This window comes from Phoenix dactylifera, unplaced genomic scaffold (assembly GCF_009389715.1).
Source record: "Phoenix dactylifera cultivar Barhee BC4 unplaced genomic scaffold, palm_55x_up_171113_PBpolish2nd_filt_p 000626F, whole genome shotgun sequence".
NCBI lineage: Eukaryota > Viridiplantae > Streptophyta > Magnoliopsida > Arecales > Arecaceae > Phoenix > Phoenix dactylifera.
In genome coordinates, this window is record NW_024068019.1 from 155,991 (window position 1) to 178,277 (window position 22,287).

The 22,287-nt window shown below is 38.1% G+C and overlaps 1 protein-coding gene across 5 annotated transcripts; it reads right to left on the bottom strand.

Annotated features, from left to right (window-relative positions):
- Positions 1-2: 2 nt before the first annotated feature.
- LOC103718583 lies at positions 3-20,186 on the bottom strand. 5 transcript variants are annotated; one of them, XM_008807474.4, is made up of 10 exons: positions 19,980-20,186; positions 19,291-19,371; positions 14,936-15,053; positions 14,726-14,820; positions 10,351-10,422; positions 8,615-8,929; positions 8,379-8,487; positions 4,054-4,237; positions 3,296-3,383; positions 3-1,056 (listed from the first exon to the last, which is right to left on the bottom strand). In XM_008807474.4, the coding sequence occupies exons 1-9, from the start codon at positions 20,001-20,003 to the stop codon at positions 3,296-3,298; spliced, it is 1,086 nt and encodes a 361-aa protein (XP_008805696.1). In that variant the 5' UTR covers positions 20,004-20,186; the 3' UTR covers positions 3-1,056. The 5 variants fall into 5 exon arrangements, with proteins under 5 accessions (XP_008805696.1, XP_008805695.1, XP_038975743.1 ...); XM_008807473.4 differs by lacking the exon at positions 3-1,056 and adding an exon at positions 1,529-1,806; XM_039119815.1 differs by lacking the exon at positions 3-1,056 and having other exon boundaries at positions 2,964-3,383; positions 10,351-10,438.
- Between the last annotated feature and the right edge of the window lie 2,101 nt (positions 20,187-22,287).

Genomic DNA, 22,287 nt, shown 5'->3' on the forward strand with positions numbered 1-22,287 from the left:
AATGTTCCATTCTTTTATATTTTTGCTATAAAACAAGGTTGATCTTGAGTGGAGAAGAAAGTATTATGATCATTAATCAAGTGAAACGCTACACATACATGCTTAGATATTCATTTTTCATTCATTTTTTTTAGTTTAAGAAATATTTGATTTTCTAAAAAACAATAATTTTATTTGTCATTCTTATTATTATTAAAAATTTGGTTTATTGCATTCTATATTTTAAACTTTTAACTTGTTTAATGTCATGCAAGATGGTGACATTTAATTTTTCATTTTTTTTTATTTACATAATTTGTATGCTAAAAAAAATTAATTCTTGCAGATTTGTCTGTCTCGACCTGTTCTAAATTCTAATCCAGTATGTCTTAATTCCATCCATCCAATCTTGCCTCCCAAGAGACTTTGACACGTCTCAACAGATGGCTATTAGCTGTTTGGTACAAGCGAAGCCTCCCCCAACAAAGTCTCATGGGCCAAAATGTCACCTAGGTCTTCCCCCCCTGCACGTCTTGTTAGGGCAGCAAGAGTATTCCCATGTAACCTAGAGATCACACGAGTCAATAAAAAATATCAGAGCTGCCTCCTGTCTTTTTCTAAGGCCAAAATGATTCGCTTATTTTATTAATTTCATGCATGCGAGAAAGCTTTTCAAACAGATGGGCCAATCACTTGATGCCTGCTCATGGGACATATTATTAGATTATTATATATAGTAAAAGATAATTTAAAAAATATGCATCTTATCGTGGGATGATATGGTCAGAAAGTACATAGATATTCATGTCCGTATCTACATGGGGTTATATGGGGTTTCCTCTGAATTTGGGACGAGGGACGAGGGACGAGGGACGAGGGACAATATTTTAAGCTTTTAGATGAAAGGATTGTCTTAAAACTGTTTAAACTTGGGCTTTTTTTAGGCTTTGGACATCACTTAATTAGCCAAACCTGATGGAAGAAAAAACTTTGATACCTCTATTCCACCACACGTTGGGACCTCGACCTTGTGGGATAAGCTGCACACGTGTGAGATGGTGTGGCGACGGATGTTAACTGAAAAAATTATTAGATGGATCAGATCTACCGTAGACCTAAATAAAATAATTTCATCAAAATAATTTCATCTTAAATTCACAGTGAACCTGATCCACCTAATAATTTTTCGTATTTACTTGGCATGCAGACTAAAGTAATACTACACTCTATTTGTCTAACCTTTTAGACATCCTCAATAAATTCATCCACATCTAATACCATGCTAGAAAAAAAAAAAGGCACTCTGATGCATCAACAGCAAATATGGAATGCGTGCCTCAAAGTCAAAGGATCTCAAATTTACGTAAAAGCTACAGTAAATAGGTCAAAATCTACACTCATAGATTTCCCACCTGTAGCCTGGGGTCCCTATATACTCCAAATATCTGTCTGATCTATGTAAGCAACATGTGCTAGATATTAGTAATGTGCTGAAGGTGATCTATCTTTCCGACTGTAGATATGAAAGAGCCCCAAGGAGCCCTGAAGGAAACTAGAATGGTGTATCATCTGTACTAAATGATCTCAAATGAAAAGGACTCATGTCATCAAACATTAAATATTAGAAATAATCAAGCTTAACTATTACAAACAATTTAGTGAACCATGTACACTCAAAAAACTATGATCCTTATATATACCACTGTCACCTCATTAGGATTCAGAAATGCCTGCACAAGATGTAGAAGAATCTCTTACAAATAAGTGTAGATCCTGATGCCCATTTAAGAGTGTCTGCATTACCTGATTCAGATGCTAGTTTGTGTCCTGCAAACAAGGACGAAAGCTGTGTAGGGTTTACCGGAAGCAACCAACAGAAAATGGGGGGACACAAGCTTAATCTGACATGAAATACTATCTGAGATGCTGGCCACTATTGCAACCTGGGTCTATGGCTCTCCCTTAATTCATATTATAAACAAATGGATGTTTGAACTTGACCAATAAATTCCACATCGAAGAACAGTTAAACAAATAGAGGTACCATGCCATGGAAGAAAAAGTGCAAGTCAAACAAAACATAATATCACTAGTTGACTATGAGGCTTTATTTTCTAATACCCAACAAGTCAACTACATCACAAACACATAACTTGGCAATGCTTCAATAGTTGAATAATAGGAGCACTCAGCAGTTGAATTTATGCCTTAACACTAAGATTCAAATGAATAAGAAGGTGCTTAATCGAACCAATAATCCCCACATTACATAGAAGTTAAATTGATGGAGAAACCATGGACAGGGAAGAATATGTGCAAGTCAAACCACAAAAAAAAAAAAGAAAAAAAAAGCTGACTATTTGGATTCTTTTCCCCACACCTACCGAAGTCAGCTGCCTTGATGAAGAATAGAAACATTTGTCAGTTGGATTCATGGTTTCTCCCTTAACTCACAAACACAATCCCCAATTGAAGAATATTTAAATAGATGGAAAAACCATTTCAACAGAGGGCTAAGTTAAATACAAAAAATATTACTAGTTGACTACTTATTTCCCCATACCCACTAAGTCAACTGCACTCCAAACATCATCAGCTTCAACACTCAATGTGGAAGAGAGCACTTTTAGGAACATCAATATGCACAAGTATGAAAGACATTCTTTTTTAACTTTACATAGATAATCAGCAACCACAAACATTGAGTACCGCCTGTTAATGGCAAATCCATAACCATCTCCACATTACTCAAGTCACCATGGTCACTTTGTTTCAAACAAAGAACCTGGCTCTGAACCCCACTTGAGAATAAAGTGCAAATATCCAAGAGAGAATGGACTAATCCAACGAGAACTTACATCACATCTGCTATAGACCTTCTCAAAAACCTTAAGGAAAAAAACAGATTTTGGCAAAAATATGTTTTAGATTGAGTTGATGGCATCTCAAACAGCAAGGAAAGCATAGCTAGCATTGTCTGCATATTTGTGATGGGAATCGCAACAAAGGAAGACATAACACAAACCATCCTAGGAGCACAAGAGATTGGGCTATCAACAAAAAGATAACAACATGTATCCAAAAGTTGTACATGGTTTCCAAGGGAGGGAGATGGTTAAAATGAAGAGAGAATAATTTAGAAAGCAAAGGTTCTTTGAACATCACTGGTAATCAACATTTAACCACTCTCTAAGGAGCAGTTTGGCGGCTTTATGTTTGCTATGCCTCAAGAAATTCACAGAAGGGAAATGGGCTGGAACAAAGGCCCAGAAACCAGAAACTTTATGAACTAGCATGGGAAAAGGCTAAACAGTACCTACTGAGGTTCATCTTCTGGCACTTCTTCACCAAGACTGCGCTGTGCCAATCGATAGTACAGGATGCCCATTGTTGCCAAACATGCCCTGCAGATCCGCACAGATTTCATATTAAGCTTCTTTGCATTGGTTTCTGCCTACAATAATCACTGTCAGGGAGGAAGAAACTTGTGCTGGATGAAAAATTGATACTCCAGCATGAAACTAAAGAACCTTAACTATAACCGTCAAGCCATGTTTGGGCTACTTGTTAGCACAAGATGCCACTATGCATTTATGCGAACAAGCACCAATATGCATTTAAGCAAACAAGTCATAAAATAATAAATGATTGCATCGACAAGAAAGCAGCCTGGACCATGTTATGCACTTTGATAAATCTGCATGAACCAGCAAGCATATGAATGTGGTTATATATGAAGAGAGAGCTCCTACTGGAACATGAAAACAGACCAAACCAGAAATACTGGAAAATAGACATATTAAACTACGAAGCAAACGATATCCTGCAAGTTGTGATTGCAATATATGAATTCAAGAATGGAATGCTGGTTTTATGTTGACTAACATAACATGTGAAAATGAATAGAGAGCAGCAATATAATCTGGACAAGCTCAAATGTTCATCTAGTATGAAGGCTATTGCATGATCATAGCAGCAAAATTTTCAACTACAATGCCAGATCAAGGTTTTGTGCTCAATAACAGCCAATAAATGAAGAATAGATTTGAATATTAAAAGAATCTAGAACATTACATGATCGCCATCACAAGTAAGATTTTCCTTGGGTCCATCCTTGATGATCTTTGTCGCACACGTCCTTCTAGAACATCATTTGTATTAGTTAGATCTTTGCGTGGTGGTGCAGTCACTGGTAGAGTTGGTAATGCATTAGACCAGAAAGGTAGCAACATCCTCAAAAACTTATGACGGAAAGGACCTGCAATTCAAAATACCAGCACTTTTCATCGGGTTCCACATATTCCAGATGTAACATGATATAGCTTACAGTAAATTAACCATATATTCTACTTGCATGCTAATATATGCTGATTCAGTAAATTATTCCATCTATGCAAGATCATCAAGATTCTGTTTCAGATCACCCAAAAAAGGAAAAATTACACCTTGACCCCCCCCCCCGGCATCCCCCAAGTTGCACACCAATGCCCTAAAGTTTAAAAATTTTTAGTTAGGTCCTTTAAGTTAGCTGATTAATCAAATATGATCTTGCGGCCGGTCCACCACACAATGCCATTAGTGCATCGTCCCAGATGATGAAAATACTCCCTCCGTTGATCCTGAATGATCATCCAGCCAATCGTCTAGCCCCCATCTTCGAGTTGTGAAGAGCGCATCTCATCTTTCAACTTTGGACACAATCTACGCCATCCTCAATAGGACAGCAATCAAAAAAAGAAAAAAAAGTAAACAAGATCCCAATGAGTCTTATCATCACCCAAGCTTACCCCTCGTCTCCTCTGCCCCCATGGGCTCCACCTCCATCAAGAATGGCGATGGCACTGCCCGCTCCTGCCATGCCTTGCCCTATTCCTTTGCCTCCATCTCCTCATGCTTGTCTCCATTACTCTAACCGCTTCACCCTCCATGCCTTAGCCTCCTTCCTCTTTACCACCAGCAACCACAAGAACCTCTTCGTGATCTCTCAGCATGTCTTCCTCATCCTCCACAAGATTAAGGCCTCTGAGCTCGCCAGCAACAACACCATCAAACCTTGCCAAGCCCAACCTCTGCCAGAGCTCAAGCTCTTCCTTACCCGCCACCCCTTCCCTTTGGCAGGACTCCCACTCCAACATCAACACCATGGTCTCATCCATCGCCAACTCTTGCGCCCGCCTCACCCACCCCCACCACACCACACCCCACTCCCAACCCCCACCGCGCCCGCTCGCCCCGCGCGACCTCCTTTTCTTGATGCTAGTGTTCGTTTTCTTAGAGACGGCAACAAGCCTCTCCTTCATATTGGTGCACTTTTTTGGATTCATCTTGAGGTTGTCACCGATGATCCCCAACATGATCTGGAACTCAGCATCATTGGGGATGCCAAATTGTGCATCTTGTTGGTCTTCTCGTGCTCCTCGGCTTTGACCCTCTCATGTGAATGAGGAGCATGGTGTCACTACCATATTGGTCATCTCACTAGATCTCACCAGCATGCTTTTCATGGATCTCAAGTGTCCAGGTGTAACCACTACAACAGAGAATTATTTTGTAAAAAAAAAGTGGAAGGGGCTTGGACAGAGTTCACTGTGACACATCCAATTGCATGTAAAACCTTGTTTATGTAATAGTCAAGTATTTATATAGCAATTTGCAAAGTTTTCTTTTTCGATATGTACATGGTTAATAAATCCACTCCTCTCTCTCACACAAATGCGTGTGCACACAAACACAAACAAAGGCAGTATAACTTACAAGATAAAAGTGTTTTTAACATATTATAGACATAATCAACCACATTTGCACCACATTAAGTTTTCTACTTCATGGATATAAAGTTTCCAATTATCTACCAATTAAGCATCAAATCTTTGTTGATGACAAGTTTCACAAACATCACAACAGTCTTTGCTTTTCATGAATGCAGTAACTAATAAGTGCATCAACTAAAGATGGAAGTAGTGTACATGCAGTGGATTAATCAACGGATTGCCGAATCATATGTACTACCAATGTAAAACAACAATAACATCCCACACATGAGTATGAAATCATACAACTGCATACTTAGTGAAAATATATCTCCGTATTGGGACCATGGTATGCCATACCGTACCAAACCGAACAGTACCGGACGTACCATACCATACCAGTCTGGAATTGGTACAGGTACCGGTGACGTATCGATCCTCGGTATGCCAAAAAAATTCGTACCGTACCGTACCGATACTATGCTAGTGTGGTACCGTACGGGGTCCGGTACTGGTACGGCAAACCTTGATTAAGACTAACAAATAATTAAGTTGTTTAGAGGGACCATTGCTGGGGCTCCAATAATTCTCTAGCTCCAGGATCATGCCATGGATCTTGAGTCTTGCAAGTATTTTCTTGTCTCTTCTATCTCTCGCTAGCACTGATAGCTAAAGGGAGCATTTGACAGCAGTGGCAGGGAGGAAACTCTCCCTCTCTCATTAAGTCATTATACAATATATATAAATTTCTGAAGGATTTTATATTCATGGAAGCCCTTTGTGTGCATATAGTTGTAATTTAATCCTTCCATACTCCTTAGATCCAATAAGGCTCTAGGGAAAAAAAATTACATTTATTAAGCCATAGCTAGTATGCACAAGAACCATCAGGGTCCTACATGATCAAACACATAAAATCACACATACATCTATTTACAAATGAGAGATACAAGTAAATAGTCTCTAAATTAATGTGAAATAATGATAAAACACTTAGAACTAGAATTTTTCATTTCATCGTACCAAGCCTTAGTAACATATAAAAGGATCCCATGTTGGACAACCTTAAATCTTGTTATATCATATGCATAATGAGTTCACATCAGCTCAAAATAATAGTGGATGAAGAACTCCTTGGCAGTTTCCTACCACCCTAGAAGGGCTTCCAGCACTTGGCCACCCTGAGGGTTCAAAAATACTGAAATCATATGGACCTGGCAAGCGCAGGACTTGAGAGTCTCCACCCATTGTCGGACAAAGGTCTGCACATAGCTGGACTGGGGTCCTGCCAAGAACAGGAAAGACCTCCTTGGCAGCTCTATACCACCCCAAGCAGAGAATCTAGCCCTTGGCCACACAAAGGATGGTACTGTGGGAGCATCCCTTGTGTAGCTTAGGCAGGACTCAAGTCCTAACTGCACTGGTCATGGGTCCACAAAGAGGCAGATCAGGTCTTGCCTAGGCCAGGAAGGCCTCCTCAAATTCAAGGCCATAGCATATGGCATGACAAAGGTTCAAGACCAATTTATGACCAAATGTATACATACAAACAAGTTGGGTATGAATGGACCAAACCCTATATGCAGAGATTCATAATATTGCATTTTCTGCACATGGACATGATAAGAGACTTCAATATCAATTGCACAAAAACAGCCTTGGCACAAGACACCACCGTAGGATTTAAAGAAAAAGAATGCAAACCATCAATATTGACCAGTGACATGGTTCGCCGAATTGGAACTGAATGGTGTACTAGCCAGGGACCAGCTCAGCACAATACAGGTCCGTAACATGTCATTCCAAGGTGTACGGAAAATAGGAAGAGAGAGGAGCAGAGGGAAAAAAGGAGAGAGGAATACAGAGAGTGGGGGGAGGCAGAGGGAGGAAGGGGTGGGGTTAAACCCTAACCCTGACCCTAGCAAAGCGATAGAGAGAGAGGGAGAGAGAGAAGAACAGGGGGATGGAGGGAGGGAGGGAGGGAGGGAGGGAGGAAAGGGGAGGGCTGAGGAAAATCCTAAAGAGTAATAGAGAAGAACACTTGCTCATGATGCCTTGGGTAGGGGGAGCAGGGGCTTCTCTTGAACAGATAGAGGGGGGGGGGGGGGGGGGGGGGGGGGGGAGTAAGACTTTTTACTGAGATGGAGGGTGCCTTTATTAACCAAATTGGGCCTTAATTGAATAGTTGGACTCATGAGAGGATTTAATCCAACCGTTCCAAGCCAACAGGGCGAACCGTCTCGGTTCCTCATTGGTTCAGTTCGGGATGGGATGGCTAACAATAACTTGTAATGTTGGTACAATACCATTGGTATACACTAGTATAAACTGACTAGTATGACATACCGATATGGATGGTTTCCGCATCCTAGCACCTTTAGATACCAATTTTTTGGCATTGGAACACTATAGTACCAACTATACCGTACTGACCCACTGATCTTTAAATCCTTGTATTTTAGTTATTATTAGGAAATAATGAGGAAATAAAATTAATAGCTCCAATCCAATATAGACGAAATAAGGCTTAATGTCCATGTTAATAACATTAAGACAACTGAACCTTATTGAGTCAAGTCAAGGGCACATCAAATACTTTACTAGAGAGAAAATATGATTAGGGAAACAGCTTTTTGACATATAACTTACCCCTTCTTGTGTACTTTTTATGTGTTCCATCTTCATCATCAGCATAATATGATATTTCTGAATTTTGTCTCTCAACATGGTAAGTCCCCTTTCTTGTGGTAGCACCAGGCTGCATGATGTTAAAAGACAAGATCATATCAAGCACCATTAACGGTTGCGTGAATGCACGGTCTATGAATTAAATTTCACACTAATAGTACTAAAGCGGGCTGATTATTGGCTCAGATATCACTTACACCCTTGGGGCTTGCACTTTTCATGAAGTTAGGCTCTTGGTCTGGCTTATATTGGTTTCCTAAAGAACTAGGACCATCTATTTCAATAATCTCCGGTTCTGAAAGTTTGGTAGAACCCTTTCCATCAGCAGATGAGTATACTTCATCTGAGTGTTTTCCTTCTTTGGTAAATGAATCTGCACTACGTTTATCTCTATCTTCAACACCAGATACATGCATAAGCGGATCTGAAGCAAAAGCAGGAGGAGGAACACGACTCTCCGCTGCAGGCAATGAAACAAGGTGACTTCCAAATATATTTTTCTCCAAGCCACTCTGCAATACATTCAAGAGTCCAAACAACTGTTACTGAGTTGACTGCAAAATGTCTTGACCCTAGTACAGCTTAGAGTCACAGCAACTAAAATACGCTAAGCATTGGCTTGAAGTCCAAGATTATTAGCATAACTAAAACTCCACGAGGAAACAAACACATGCTCAATCAATATTCAATGGAAAGGACAATAAGATTTAGATAAATGTAGCTCAAGTACTGCTTTGATCATTTTTCTAATATATTATCTTAAACAGCAAGAAAAAATAGTGCCTGATATATAATCATATTAAAGCTTTGTCTAGCTTCATTTTCTTTCAGAATATTGAACCTAAAATTTCCCTACCTCGTAAAATACAAAAAACAGTAGGTTGATCTTCGGTTGCTGTAGCAGTTACTAGTATAAATTCCATGCACTATACATGGGATAGAAATGGTGCAGTTGAAAAATTTGCATTTAGTTCAGAAAGCTGATTAACAATTCCATTAATCTAATTTATAATAAATAAAATTCCAAAACAATCTTTCATGTGTAAGCTGGTGAATTACTACTTAATATCAATGCTCTAGAAAACAAAAAAGAAAAGGGATCACGAAGTAGACAATCACTGCTTCTTAATGAAAAGGGCAGGAAACAGATCTCATGTCCTTGAGAACTTCTGCATGCTAAAAGGAATACCCAAAGAAGCTATATCACATAGGGAACTAGATCCGAAGTCTTGAAGCCCAAAATTGAAATCTAAAAGGACTAGTTCTGGTACATGGAGTCGGACAGCCAGACTTATGCTATATGTAGCTTCTGGAAGCTTGATATGATATCCAAACGGCTAGATACCTGGAAGGCTTGGAATAAGATTGAACTTGCAAGGGAGATAAATAGGGCACCAAAATGTTTACTGGAAATAAAACCTCAAATCTAGAATTCTTGAATATGATATTCAAAATTTACTTCAAGGAACAAACTTTAAGAATATCCAACAAATCAAATATTCAGCATGATCCCACATGTTAATGTTTATAAAGAGCAAATTGGCACTAGTTTATGTGGTTAGGCATGTCTGGAAATAAACAATATAATTTCACTGCCACTACTAGCCAGCCGTCAACTGGCGAGAATTATTAAAAGAAAAGAAAAACTAGGACAATTATATGCCATTATGCATAGATAGCCACTAGTAAGCTGAATGTATCATGTCATTAAAGAGTATACTCATTTACTGATGTCAACTAGCATATATTATTTAATCAATGATCGCCTATGTTGATGAGTGGAATCAACAGATTATGAAGCCAACACATATAGATGGGGAAAAGTTTGTAAAGTTAGAAATACAGTCATGAGATTTTGTAAGATAAAGTAACGGTAGAGAAAGAAAACAGTAATATACTGATAACTAAAGAAAGACGATTATAATGGTCTTACCTGGATTATTGCTTCCTTGAGTTTTGAGTAGAGGCGAGATCCTGTATCTTTAATGCTTGTAGGAGGCCATATCTGCAACAACAAAGTGCTACTTGATATCAGACAAATTCATGCATTGATTTTCAGGACAGACTTATATAAAAGTAGAATAATTTCATAGTTGACAGTTGAAAGGGATCAATATTATACTCTGCTGTAAAAAGCATTCTTCCCTCCAAATGGTCAAAGGAGTTGGCAAAGGTTTCCATCCTCAACTCAAGATGTATATACTAAGGAAAAAATATCATAAGACACCTAGTGCTTTTGAGTACATCATTTTCCAGTCATATGATAATAATTCTAAGTTTCTAAAACAAAATCTTCTAATGTTTATTTCAAATGTGACAATTTTAAGTATAGTGCAGACAAGGAATTACTAGAAGGGTTCAAAATTACATGATATACAAAACTTAGTGGAAAAAGACAAGGGTTTAAACTTTGAAGGGTATACTCAAGAGTAGAGGCATGATAATGATAAACGTATGGTATCAATACTATAAATGTTCCCATTAACATACAGAATAAAAGGACGTACATCAAGCATTCTCATTAATCAACTTCATCTTCAGCTAATCCATAAACCATGTCCTTAATTTTTTTTTTTATTTTTATAGATAAGAATATAATCTAATGAAGCTAGTCATGATATGCATATGTAAAACTAGTATTTTGGCTCATGTGCATCTCTTTCAAATAATACCTGTTCATATTTGCTCTCTCAAATACAAGCAACGTACGCCCCATCTTGGTACCCAGCCTCATATAGGTGCCACCCGGTTACTGTGTCGATACGCTCAGTACGGGGGCCGGTTTAGCGTATCAAATGTTGGTACCCCCCCCGTACCACATAGGATACCAAACTGGTATGATACGTTCTGTACCGCTCGATTCGGTACGATATGGCATAACTTGAATACAAGAATACATAAGTTTTGCTTTCTACTGATTACATAAGTCTTTTCTATTTTTCCAAAAAATAACTTGTACGTCATATGGTCCATCATCACGATAAGGTATGACATGGAAGGCAAATTGCACATGTATTAAGGACAATCCAACCTATGACCGTTAGTACAAATAATTGTGACAAGGATGTATGCTGGCCACTAGCCTAAAAATCACTTAGATGAAAGCAACAGATAACTGAATTCAAGTCCCAGTATTCATCCTAAAATCAGATAAAAGATCAAGTATCATGTTCGCAGATAAAAGCAGATGAAGCGGAATGAAAAATGGGATGCCATAAATGAAAAGTTGATGGATAACAAGCAAAAACTGTTCTGTGATAGGAACAGCAGCTTCAACAAAATGATAGCAACAATGAGGATGAGTTCAATTTAATAATGTTTTAAAAGGTGGTTGTAGTATCTGGGCAGCCATGGAACCTGCATAGTGCCTAGAGAAAACGTGGCTCATAAGTGGATGCCTAGGAGGATCATATTAAAAGGGGAATATAACTACAAACTTTAGGAACTATCAAAATAAATTTGACCAAAACTAGGTAAAAGGGAAACATTTTTTACATTTATTTAAGGATCTAGTTAAGTGTATTGTGACATGTTGACCTCTAAGTATTCAAAAATTCCAATAGCATTAATTGATAAGAGAAATGAACAATAATCCTAGTTACCAAGAACAACAAGCAACTCTACCAAAAGTGAAATGATAAATGCTTAATGAAAAAATAGAAACATAGAATCAAATTTTAGTGAAACTTGTAAGCTGTAACTAAGGCATTTGAGCACCAAAAGAAAAAAGGGGTCAGAATCCATCGGCCTAACACACCAAATACCCCAACCCAGTCCAGAATAGAAATCTAAACAGGTCCCTCCCTGTGCTGCCTAAGCCTAGGCTGACACTAGTTAGAATAATAGTATCTAGTATTGTGATGCCTATGCTTGTCAATAATGAAACTTGGAGGAGAAGGATTCCTGGAGAAACTCAAGGCCGAGCAGCCTACCCTGTAACTATCATAGTGTAGAGACCCTAACATCAGGACCAGAACAAATAAGGGTAGTATTTTTAGCTGGCTATCTGTGTTTAAATTTTTTAAAATCAATGCATCACATTGTCCACATGACATTAGTTGTGAACCTGTTGTAAACTGCTGTGTATTATCAAGAAGCCCATTGGCCCAATTTTCATCTTGGGAAACATATCCCTGTAGATGACCGGACTAGCAATGAAGAAGCACCTACTTTTAAATGGACAAGATAATGAATACTCGAACAATATCGATTATTAACAAATAAGACACTTGGTGTAGGTCTAGTGAAGCTAAGAACATGAAGATGAGTGTTGAAGTATCAGGTCAAGGAATAGTCAACTTGGATTACATAAGTAAAATGTCAAAGAATCACAACGTAAGGAAAATATTGATAATGGTGTGATAGCAATGCTGTGCTAATGGTAGAATAGTGGCACTTGATCCCAATATTGGAGATGGACTGCAAGTAGGCAGAGTCTTGGTAACAACCATAGACCAAGGTTTGAAAACTCAGTTTCATTTTCGATTTCAATTAGGCTTGTGGAGTTTTAGTTTCGGCAATTTTGGTGGTGTCGGAAGTTTCACTCCAAGTTTTAGAGATTTAGCCCCCCCCCCCCCCCCCCCCCAAAAAAAAACACAAAAATGAAAAGGAGAAGAAAATAAAGATGACAGGAAAAGCTATTGGATAACATTTTAGAATATGTTTTGCTCCATATATTCTTTAAATGTGTACTTTTAACAATTTGAGGCTTAAGTTAATATTGCATATAAGTGAAATTCGTTTAGGTACTAGTATTTTCTACTATGTATATAGAATGTATATAATTCCCTTCTTGAACATGAATTGGTCAAAAATTCATTCTATTGGCATTGTTAAGCATTTTAGTGCCTACTACTTTTCGTTTTTCAGTATAACTAACATATATATTAAATTTAGGCAGCCTTACTCATTATTTCATGGTTAAGTGGCTATAAAATAAAAAGGCTACGGTTATAAAATTTTTTATTTATTTTTGTATAAAAAAGGATGTTACTCCTATGAGGTGAATTGTATTAGTTGTTTACATTAGTCTTTAAAGTGATGATAATAAGGGCTTTTCTTTTACAAAGATCTCAGCGCAAAACTGTCATGTTTATTATCTATACCTTAATTTTATTCAAGAAAAAGACATTGAAAGTTCTAAATAAAAAACATTTATATTCAAGTAACAAGTAAATGGCTCCAATATGATATGAACGCCAAAAGAAAACTTAAAGAAAAGCATATACTTTTGGGACCAAAAATGGTCAGTTTGGCCAAAACTAACCAAAACCTGGAACTGGGGGTCAATTTTGGTTCGGTCTCAGATCAGTTTCAGCTGAACGGATAGATTTCACCTGAAACATAAAACCTCGCCATAAACAAATTTAGAAACAAGGAGAAGACAATAATGACGACGACGATGATGCTCTTGGTCATCATGATAATGGCTCTATTAGATGGTGTATATAATTTCTCAATTAATAGTGGGGATACAGCAAGCAAATCTGATGACTTCAAGCCCTAAGGGAAGCAAATATGGTGATGCAAAAGCCTTTGGCAGTAGCTAATCTTATACTCACATTTCAACAAATGTTGGCAAACAAAAATGAAACGTGTCAACAAATTATACCACACTGATACCTGTGCATAATACTATTATTAAAAGATAATATATATATGATGAATACTGTATTCATTACCTGTGGCATGTTTACAGTTTTGCTACCAAGTTTTCTACCTCATAATAAATTTGGATTAAAAAATTGTCCTCCTTATTTAATTTTTGAATCAACTAAAACAAATAAGAATTTTAGTAGTACATTGAACCTTATGAGGAAATGCTTGTAAACCTATAAAGTTTCTATAGCTCTTTTTCTAATTTTTAATATTTTATGACAGAGCATTTTCTGTCCTTTTTCTTATATTTTACCTAGTGTATATCTTAGGTTTTGATCTGTATAGGTAAGACATAGCTGACCTTAAAAATAGACATCTCAACAATGGTTTAAGGTTTTCAGGCATTTGGATACCAATTCAGAAAAGATATTCCCAAATGATGTAATGATATAGCATTATACCAGCTGACCCGAATTTTCCACATAAGCCAACTTATTACCTGCTCCCACACTCCCCCCCCCCCTGCCTCCAAAACAACCAAAAAAAGCTCAAATTGTGTGGATTGTGGAACAAAATGCATTTTCTTTCTTTTTTTACTTTGTCCATTCAAGTTGTAAAAAAATACTATTGAACTACTAATAGCCAAGAGAAAAGTAAAATGTAGTACAAACAAGACAAAGTTATGCAAAGATTCTCCCAGTGCATCTTACAGATGAAGAACATGCAGGACAGACATATCCTGCTGGCATAGTTTGTGGTGGATAGCTTTGGATATGAGACACCAAACATTTTGTGTGCATAAGATCTGAGATGAGCAAAAGAGAAAGCTTTTTAGGTTTACAATATTTTGTCAATATTTTGTAGTAACACAACTTTCCAGAAAACTAAAAATATAAATGTACAGGTAAAGTATGACATACGCAAACAACCCAATCGAGTCGTCTGATCACTTCCAGCTTCAAGCGCAGCATTACAGAAAGAGCATGTAGGAGGCCAATCATACTCTCCATCAATTACCCAATCAGAGTATTTTTTTACCTAAAATGATCGAGAAAACTAAGTGTGATCCTGTCCAGTCATAGAACACTAATAAGAAATTGTTTTATGCTATTGCACTGCAACAAAACTATCACATCGGTTTTATGTATATGTAACTGTAGATATGTTTATACACATATCCAAGTTGCATCTATACATGTTACACGTGCATAATGATGTGCCAATACAAATAATAAAGAGAATGAACAGCATCCTGGGAAAAGATGCAAGCAAAAAATTAATCATTACAAAAGCAAGGGAAAGGGGAATTTAAAGTTGACTAATTATAAGGAGAATGAACAAAATCCTGTGAAAAGATGCAAGGTGAAAAATTTAAAGTTACAAAAAGGGAAAGGGGAATATCAAGTTGTCATGCTTGGATGCTGGTATCAAGATATTCACATAATCATGATAATCAATAGAAGGTGCTTATGAGATAATTTACCTCCAAAGGATAAAGCTGATTGGTGCATTTTAGGCACTTGTAAGTTCGAGCAAGAAATGATTTTCAATGGCAATGGTAGTTAAGAACAAGGAACTTAGGATCAACATTTTTGTAGCACGACTAATGTTCCCACTTGAATATGGGACTGGTATAAAATGTTAATGGGAACTACTACAATTTTTTTTGAAATGGCCATATCGGTCAGTGTGGCATGGATATCGACATGAGAATATAATTCGGATGCATATCCAAGTGTTTAAACTGGCAAGAGGGGAAAAAAAGGAGATACCGGGATCATAGGATAATATGTAATTTAACTAAATTATACATAAACAAAATATAAACAGTTATATGTTTAGACATTGTTTGTTTAGATATTCAAAAAATTGTTATTCATAAAAGAAAATGTATATTAAGGTAAGGTGCTTTCACATACAAGTTTCTCACCCAAATTTCTCAATTAACTTAAGGATATAAGGAAAAAACATTTAGCAAAGCTATTTCAATATCTACACCCCTCTAAAAGAACAAATACTCACTTCTAACAATGAAAACAGAGGGTCAAAATCATTGTTGGAAGAGTCTAACTCTCCACCAATCTTTAGAAGCTGCAACCAAAGAACTTAATAAGAACCCAAGTGTCTCACATGTATCTAATTTTGATACACATCTGACTCTAAACTTTTTTAGTTGGATGCCAAATATCTTATATTCACAAGCTCTTCTAGAATTCCCCCAAGCCCAAAATGCTTCAACATATATCAACTATGGTTTGGCAAATCCTTTTGTGCTCTCCCAGTTTTTTCTTTCCTCCACCTCATGAGGTTAGATGATAAAACTGCTCTTTATAATTATGGGATTCATCATTACCTGTAGGTTAGTTGCTTTTTACTAGATCAAAGAAAAATAAAAAAAAGAGTAAATAATCATCATCCATACCTAGAGGCATGATTATGATCAATTGAGCCAAGATTCGCAGTACTGGAACCGGCACCTGTGCCAAAAGGCTGGTAATATAGTATGGTATGATACCGTGTCGGGCCATTCCCGCATGAATCGACTGGAAACCGGCAAGGGAGGGGGAGAGGGAGAAGGAGAGAGAGGAAAAGAGAGAGAGAGGGAAGGAGGGAGAGTGGAAGGGAGGGAGGGAGGCAGCGGGAGAGGGCAACAAAGAGAGAGAGGCAGCGGGAGAGGGAGAGGGAGAAGGAAAGAGAGGAAAAGAGAGAGGAAGGGAGGGAGGGAGAGGGAGAGAGAGGAAGTGGCTGCCGACTTTTCTTTAAAAAATTCATAAAAATATAAAAGGGGTCGAAGTCCCTGTTTCGAACTGTGTTCCGGCAACACGGAGGAGAGAGGGCTTTGAAAGCCGTTCCTCCCCACTCCCTCCGCCTCTTTTGCACTCCGTCGGCCTCTCCCCCCTTCCTCCTTCCTCCCTCTCTCTCTTTTCTTCTCTTTCCTTCTCCCACACCCCCTCCCTTGCTGGTTTCTTAATCTGAAGGCTAGAACCGTCCAGACCGGCCTCCAGTATGGCTTGGTACACCTCAATCTAGACAGTTCGAAAAAGTACCACCGACTTTGAATTGAACACTTCTATTGGGGTTTAGTGAGAAACATTGAACTTGTACACTTATTTTCCTATTATCTAACTCCATGGATCCCAACTTCTTGAGTACGAAACTATATTCTCAAGAAGGTTTTTGTTGCCAACCTTAGATCCTATGAAAATCCAAGTGGAAGAGAAGAAAAGGAGAAAGAGGAGATTAAGGAAGAAGAGGAGGAGGAGAAATAATACTAAATAGTTTCTCCAACAACTTGGGTAAGGCTTTTTCCTTTTTCTTGTTTCATTTTATTTATCATCTATCCTTTTTCTTTCTTTTAGCACTACTCCAATGTGAAAATTTCAAAACAAGAATATAAGTTTTTTCATCTATCAAAATCATAAAGAATATGCCCATCTAGAAAATAGTTAAAAAGCACAAGGGAGATGAAACCGGGCTGTTGTAGTGAGTCTTCTGTTCACTATTGATGCAACAAACTATTGGATTAAAACACGAATTTCCTTTTGATATTATAGCTTCTCTTGTGAACCCTCCATTAAAGCATATGTAGGGTAGGTTTATGAGAAAATGATTTCACTTATGCAAAAATGATTCCATATCTGGGAGAAATCTATCAAAGAGAGAACAGAAAACATGGGTCAAGAGATAACTCACAATTTGAAGAAAAGTATTCCGTTCGTTACTAGAACAGAGAAGTTTCGAGCATGACAAAGTGTGGGCAGTTGGCTAGTTGCCTATGCATGTTATGTGCTGTACAGAGCTTAATGATTTTGAAGGACTTTGAAGTATTGCTATGCCCACTTCCAAACCCCATAATGGGTTAGAAATATGCTCCTTAATGCTTTCGTGCCTTTCAGGCTTCTAAGATGCCTTTATTTTATCCAAAAAACCGAATTTTTTTTTCTTCTAATACCACGACGGGCTGCTACATGCATTAGTCTGAAGCTGTTTAAAACCCATAATCATGAATTTTGAAGAGGATACACTTCAATACATAATCATAATATTTGTAAAATGTGCATTTTGTACAATTTTTCTATAAATGTAAACAAAAAAAACAAGCATTATGTCAATCAACTCCATGTCATACTGTATGGACACTTTTCTAACAGGGTTCTTCTAGTTGGTTTGAGATAACTAATTCAAATAGAAACTTTGTTTCTCGATTATCAGTAGTAATTGCCCCCCCTACCACCAAAAGAAAAGAAAATGAGAAAAAAAATACTTGCTCCAGCACTAGCTGTGAATAACTATTTGAACAAGACCAGAATAAAGTCTCTGCTTCAAGTGTGCGTTGATCAAGAATAAAGAATGCAACCTCAATAACCTCAGGTGGCAGTAGTGGGAGGTAAGTATGACTAAAAGGACGCTTCATAATGGCTCCATGATACCTTGTAGATGTGAAGACTAATGACTAGATCTTATTCTGAATTTGAAGCAACCATCCAGAATATTTATGTTAGTGCAGACTAGAGTATGGCACATGCAATGCATGCTACCACAGAAACATGGAAACACAAAGGAACAGAGCATCATAAATTCACTTCCCATCAAAGTTTTGGTTATACAGTAGAATGGATAAAATCAACAAAAAAAAAATGTTGAAACATTACCTAGCAGTAGTGGTGTTTAACAATTAGAAACTGCAATGCATAGGAATCTCTTATAGTTATATCTGTTATGTTATCATCTTTTCATTTTCTTTGTATATTGTACTTGCTTTCCCTTCTCAAACATTCTTAAAGCCATCATAAATGTATTGACATAACAGTATTAGAAGAGAAGAAACAAATATCAAATGCACTAGTCTGATTCTGATTTATAAAAAATAAAACAATGACATCAGCTATACTTGAACAAAGAACTCATACGATACATGCATTGTGAAAATTCGGTATTGACCAATATAGAGAATAACAGGGACATGCAAAATACATTTGCATGCTTCAACATTCAGACATCAAACATCCTGTTCATGATGTTTCATCCATAAAATCATGGTAAATCAAGTGAGTTGAGTAAACTGACCAATTTACATGCTTGATTACTTTCATAAATATAATTATCTTATATGGAATGGCAACTTTTCATTTGTAGCTGAATATTATCCAGGGTGTGATGATTTTGTTCATGAACCATAAGTCCAGATGTACCATTTTTCCCTTGCAATCATCATATACTAGAATAAAAAAAAATGTGTCTATGAGCATATTATGACAGAAGTCCAGATGGTTACCACACAGATTTGGTGTTCTGGAAAACAGATGCATTCCCCGCAAACAGGCACCTTATGAACAAAGCAATACAGCCTGGTCGCCTGAAACCAAAAACTCCACTTGTAGTGATCCAAAAAACAATAAGAAAAAAAAAGGATCAGATATCAAATGAAACTATGAAAAACGTTAAGCACAACTAATCATCCCATGCTTCAAATTAAGGACCATGTATGTAATACCAGACGTTACTACACAGATCCATGGGTTTCTCTTTTATCAGAGAAAAAATAAATAACCAGCCAATCTAAATCCCCTAAAAACCCAAACTTCTCCACTAATCCTTTTCTCAAACACGACTACCACATTGTAGATTACCTGAATGGACACCCTAACTAAATCAATTCTTACAAAACTGGCTGATTTCAACCATTGGAAAACAGAATTGGAACCAAATCCAGTAAAACAGCTTCCAATCAACAACGAACCAATTGATCACGATTACAACAAAACAAAACCATCGATTTCAATACAGAACAGCCATAATTCATCCAACCCCTGCATAGTAATAGATTTCTTTGAATGAACGAAATCTCTTTCCCAATTCTCCGCAACCCATTAATAATTTCAGAATGAGAAAATGCTTAATTAAAATCGAATCTAATACTAGAGGTAGGGAAGAAGATAGCTAAAGGAATTGGATCGGGAATACCTTGCGGCATTTGCAAACAACCATCGCTTCTACCAAAGATCTCGAGACGAGCAATCCAAAATTGGGGCTGAGGGAATCGACCAGGGACCGGAGATATATATTAACTCGAGAAGGAAGGGTTGGGAGAGAGAGAGAGGAAGAGAGATCTGAGGAGGAGAGTAGAGGTTAGGGACTCAGAGAGGAGAGTGGCATTTCGCGATAAAAACAGAGCATTAAAAATAAGTTTATTTATTAACGAAGGCAATCGGTGCGTCGATTTTCAAGCAACGAAAGGGTGAAACCGGAGCCGTTGATTGGAGATCGTGAGGGTAAGACCTGTGGTCCCCATGTTTGGTGTCAGCCGAAATGGTTTTGTTGGGGGTCGAGGGCTTGGAACTACGGTCGTTCGTTTTTCATTGGACGGCCGTGGTTTCTCGAGCGATGTGAGTGCTTTTTTTTTTTTTTTTTTGCTAAAACCGATGATTCATACTATTCGGGTACGAATGCACCTAGAAGAGTCAGCATACAAAATCTCCCGGATAGGACCAGGTAAATCACCCTCACCGACCCATAGTGAGCCGCCTGAGTGGCACGCAGCAAACGCCGCCACCCAGTCTGCCGCACCATTGGCCTCCCGATATACATGCCCAACTCGAAAGAGTACCCCCTCCCTCACCATCAACCATATATCCCGGAGCAGTGGGTGAACTGCCCTATCGCTATACGGGCCCTTCCGGACCCAACTGATCACAGTGGCCGAGTCTCCCTCCAGGATGATGGAGCTCGCCCGCAAAACGGATCGCGCATATCGCAACCCCATCCAAGCTGCCCGCAGCTTTGCCCCTGGAACTGAGATGTCGAAGATCTGACAGCCTCCTGCTGCCACCAAGCAGGAATCCGGGCCCCTGATGACAAACCCAGCACCTCCCCTCCTGCCACCATCCTGGACTGAGGCATCAAAATTGACCTTGAGGAAGCTCGGGGGTGGGGGCTCCCAGGTGAAAAACACCACATGAGGAGCTGCCGAAGCAGAGTGGGGGCCCCAGATGTCCCGAGCTATCATAGGTCCAAAGTCTGAGTCTACATGGAGGAACTCCGCTGCCTGCGCCCGAGCCCGCTCCATCACAAACCACGGGGACAGACTGATATCACCAAAAATACGACCATTTCTGGCCAACCAAACCTGGTAAGCTGTACATGCCGCTCTAACGGCCAAACATCAGCGATGTGAGTGCTTAGTTGCCGGTTTGAGTACCAAAACCGAATGGTGCGTTGCGGACCGTTGGATTTACATCCCAACCTAAGCCCCCGCGCATATTGGGGTGCAAATAGGTTGGATCGGATCGGATCGGATCGTGAGTAACTCCGATCCAATTCGGTTTCTTATTTGGATCCTAATGTTGGACCCAGAGCCAATCTAATAGAAAATCGGATCGAGTCAAATCAAATTCATTCTAAAATTTCTGACTCAACGGGTCATTCATGTTTAGTCGGATGCATATATAATTCGATCCTAACCCAAAAAATTTAGATCCGGATTGGGTTCAGTTCGGGTCTTCCTTTCTTCATTCTTTGTTTCACCTCTCTTTTTTCTCAAGCTACTTTTCCTCTCAAAAGGTGCCTTCAGCCTCTTCCTAGGACTAGAAGGTACTAATGGTTAGAATATCATGTCCCAAAACTTCAATGCTGGGATTTATGTTAACATACCAAGCTCCTATTCACCTCCTTTATAGTGTTGCAAAATACTGAAAAAGTGACGGTAGGAATATAACAAAATATTTTGACTCATATTAATTTCTGGGAGAGACAACAACAACTACTATATAGAAATCCAAGTATATATGAAATTTCATGCTTGTTAGCATTAGAAAGCTCTTTTTCTATCTTGGAGATATTAAGAGAAGCTTTCAAGAAACTTTTATACATCGGTTGCTGATTGACTGATGATGTTCAAAGCTAGCAGGTTAATTAATAAAACTTATGCTAGTTAGCATCTTTTATAGGCGAATAAAGATAGGTGAGTTGTGATGTGTTTTTAAATTTTGAAACAACAAATTATGATTTCACAAATTTATATGTTTGGTTTTGCGGTCAGATCCAAAAGTTTTCTAATATAATAGAGTTATAGATTCCTATTCTTGTTGACCTTTCTTGTGTCTTATTCTCTGTTAATTTTCATTCTAAATCTTTATTTATCTGACAAATAGATGCCTCATGTCAAAGGTTTCGAGTGATGGTACAGTACCAGTGATACCAATACTGGTAGTGTGTTGGTACTACCAAGACATTTCGAGTACCAGTTTTCTGCTGCTAAAGTAGACCTGAAAGC

Coding starts and splice junctions, on each gene's coding strand:
- LOC103718583 (XM_008807474.4), bottom strand. CDS start 20,003: ATGGTTGTTTGCAAATGCCGCAAG. Junction 8,930..10,350: donor TCAAGGAAGCAATAATCCAG/GTAAGACCATTA, acceptor AATGTATTGCAG/AGTGGCTTGGAGAAAAATAT. Junction 8,488..8,614: donor AAAGTGCAAGCCCCAAGGGT/GTAAGTGATATC, acceptor AACATCATGCAG/CCTGGTGCTACCACAAGAAA.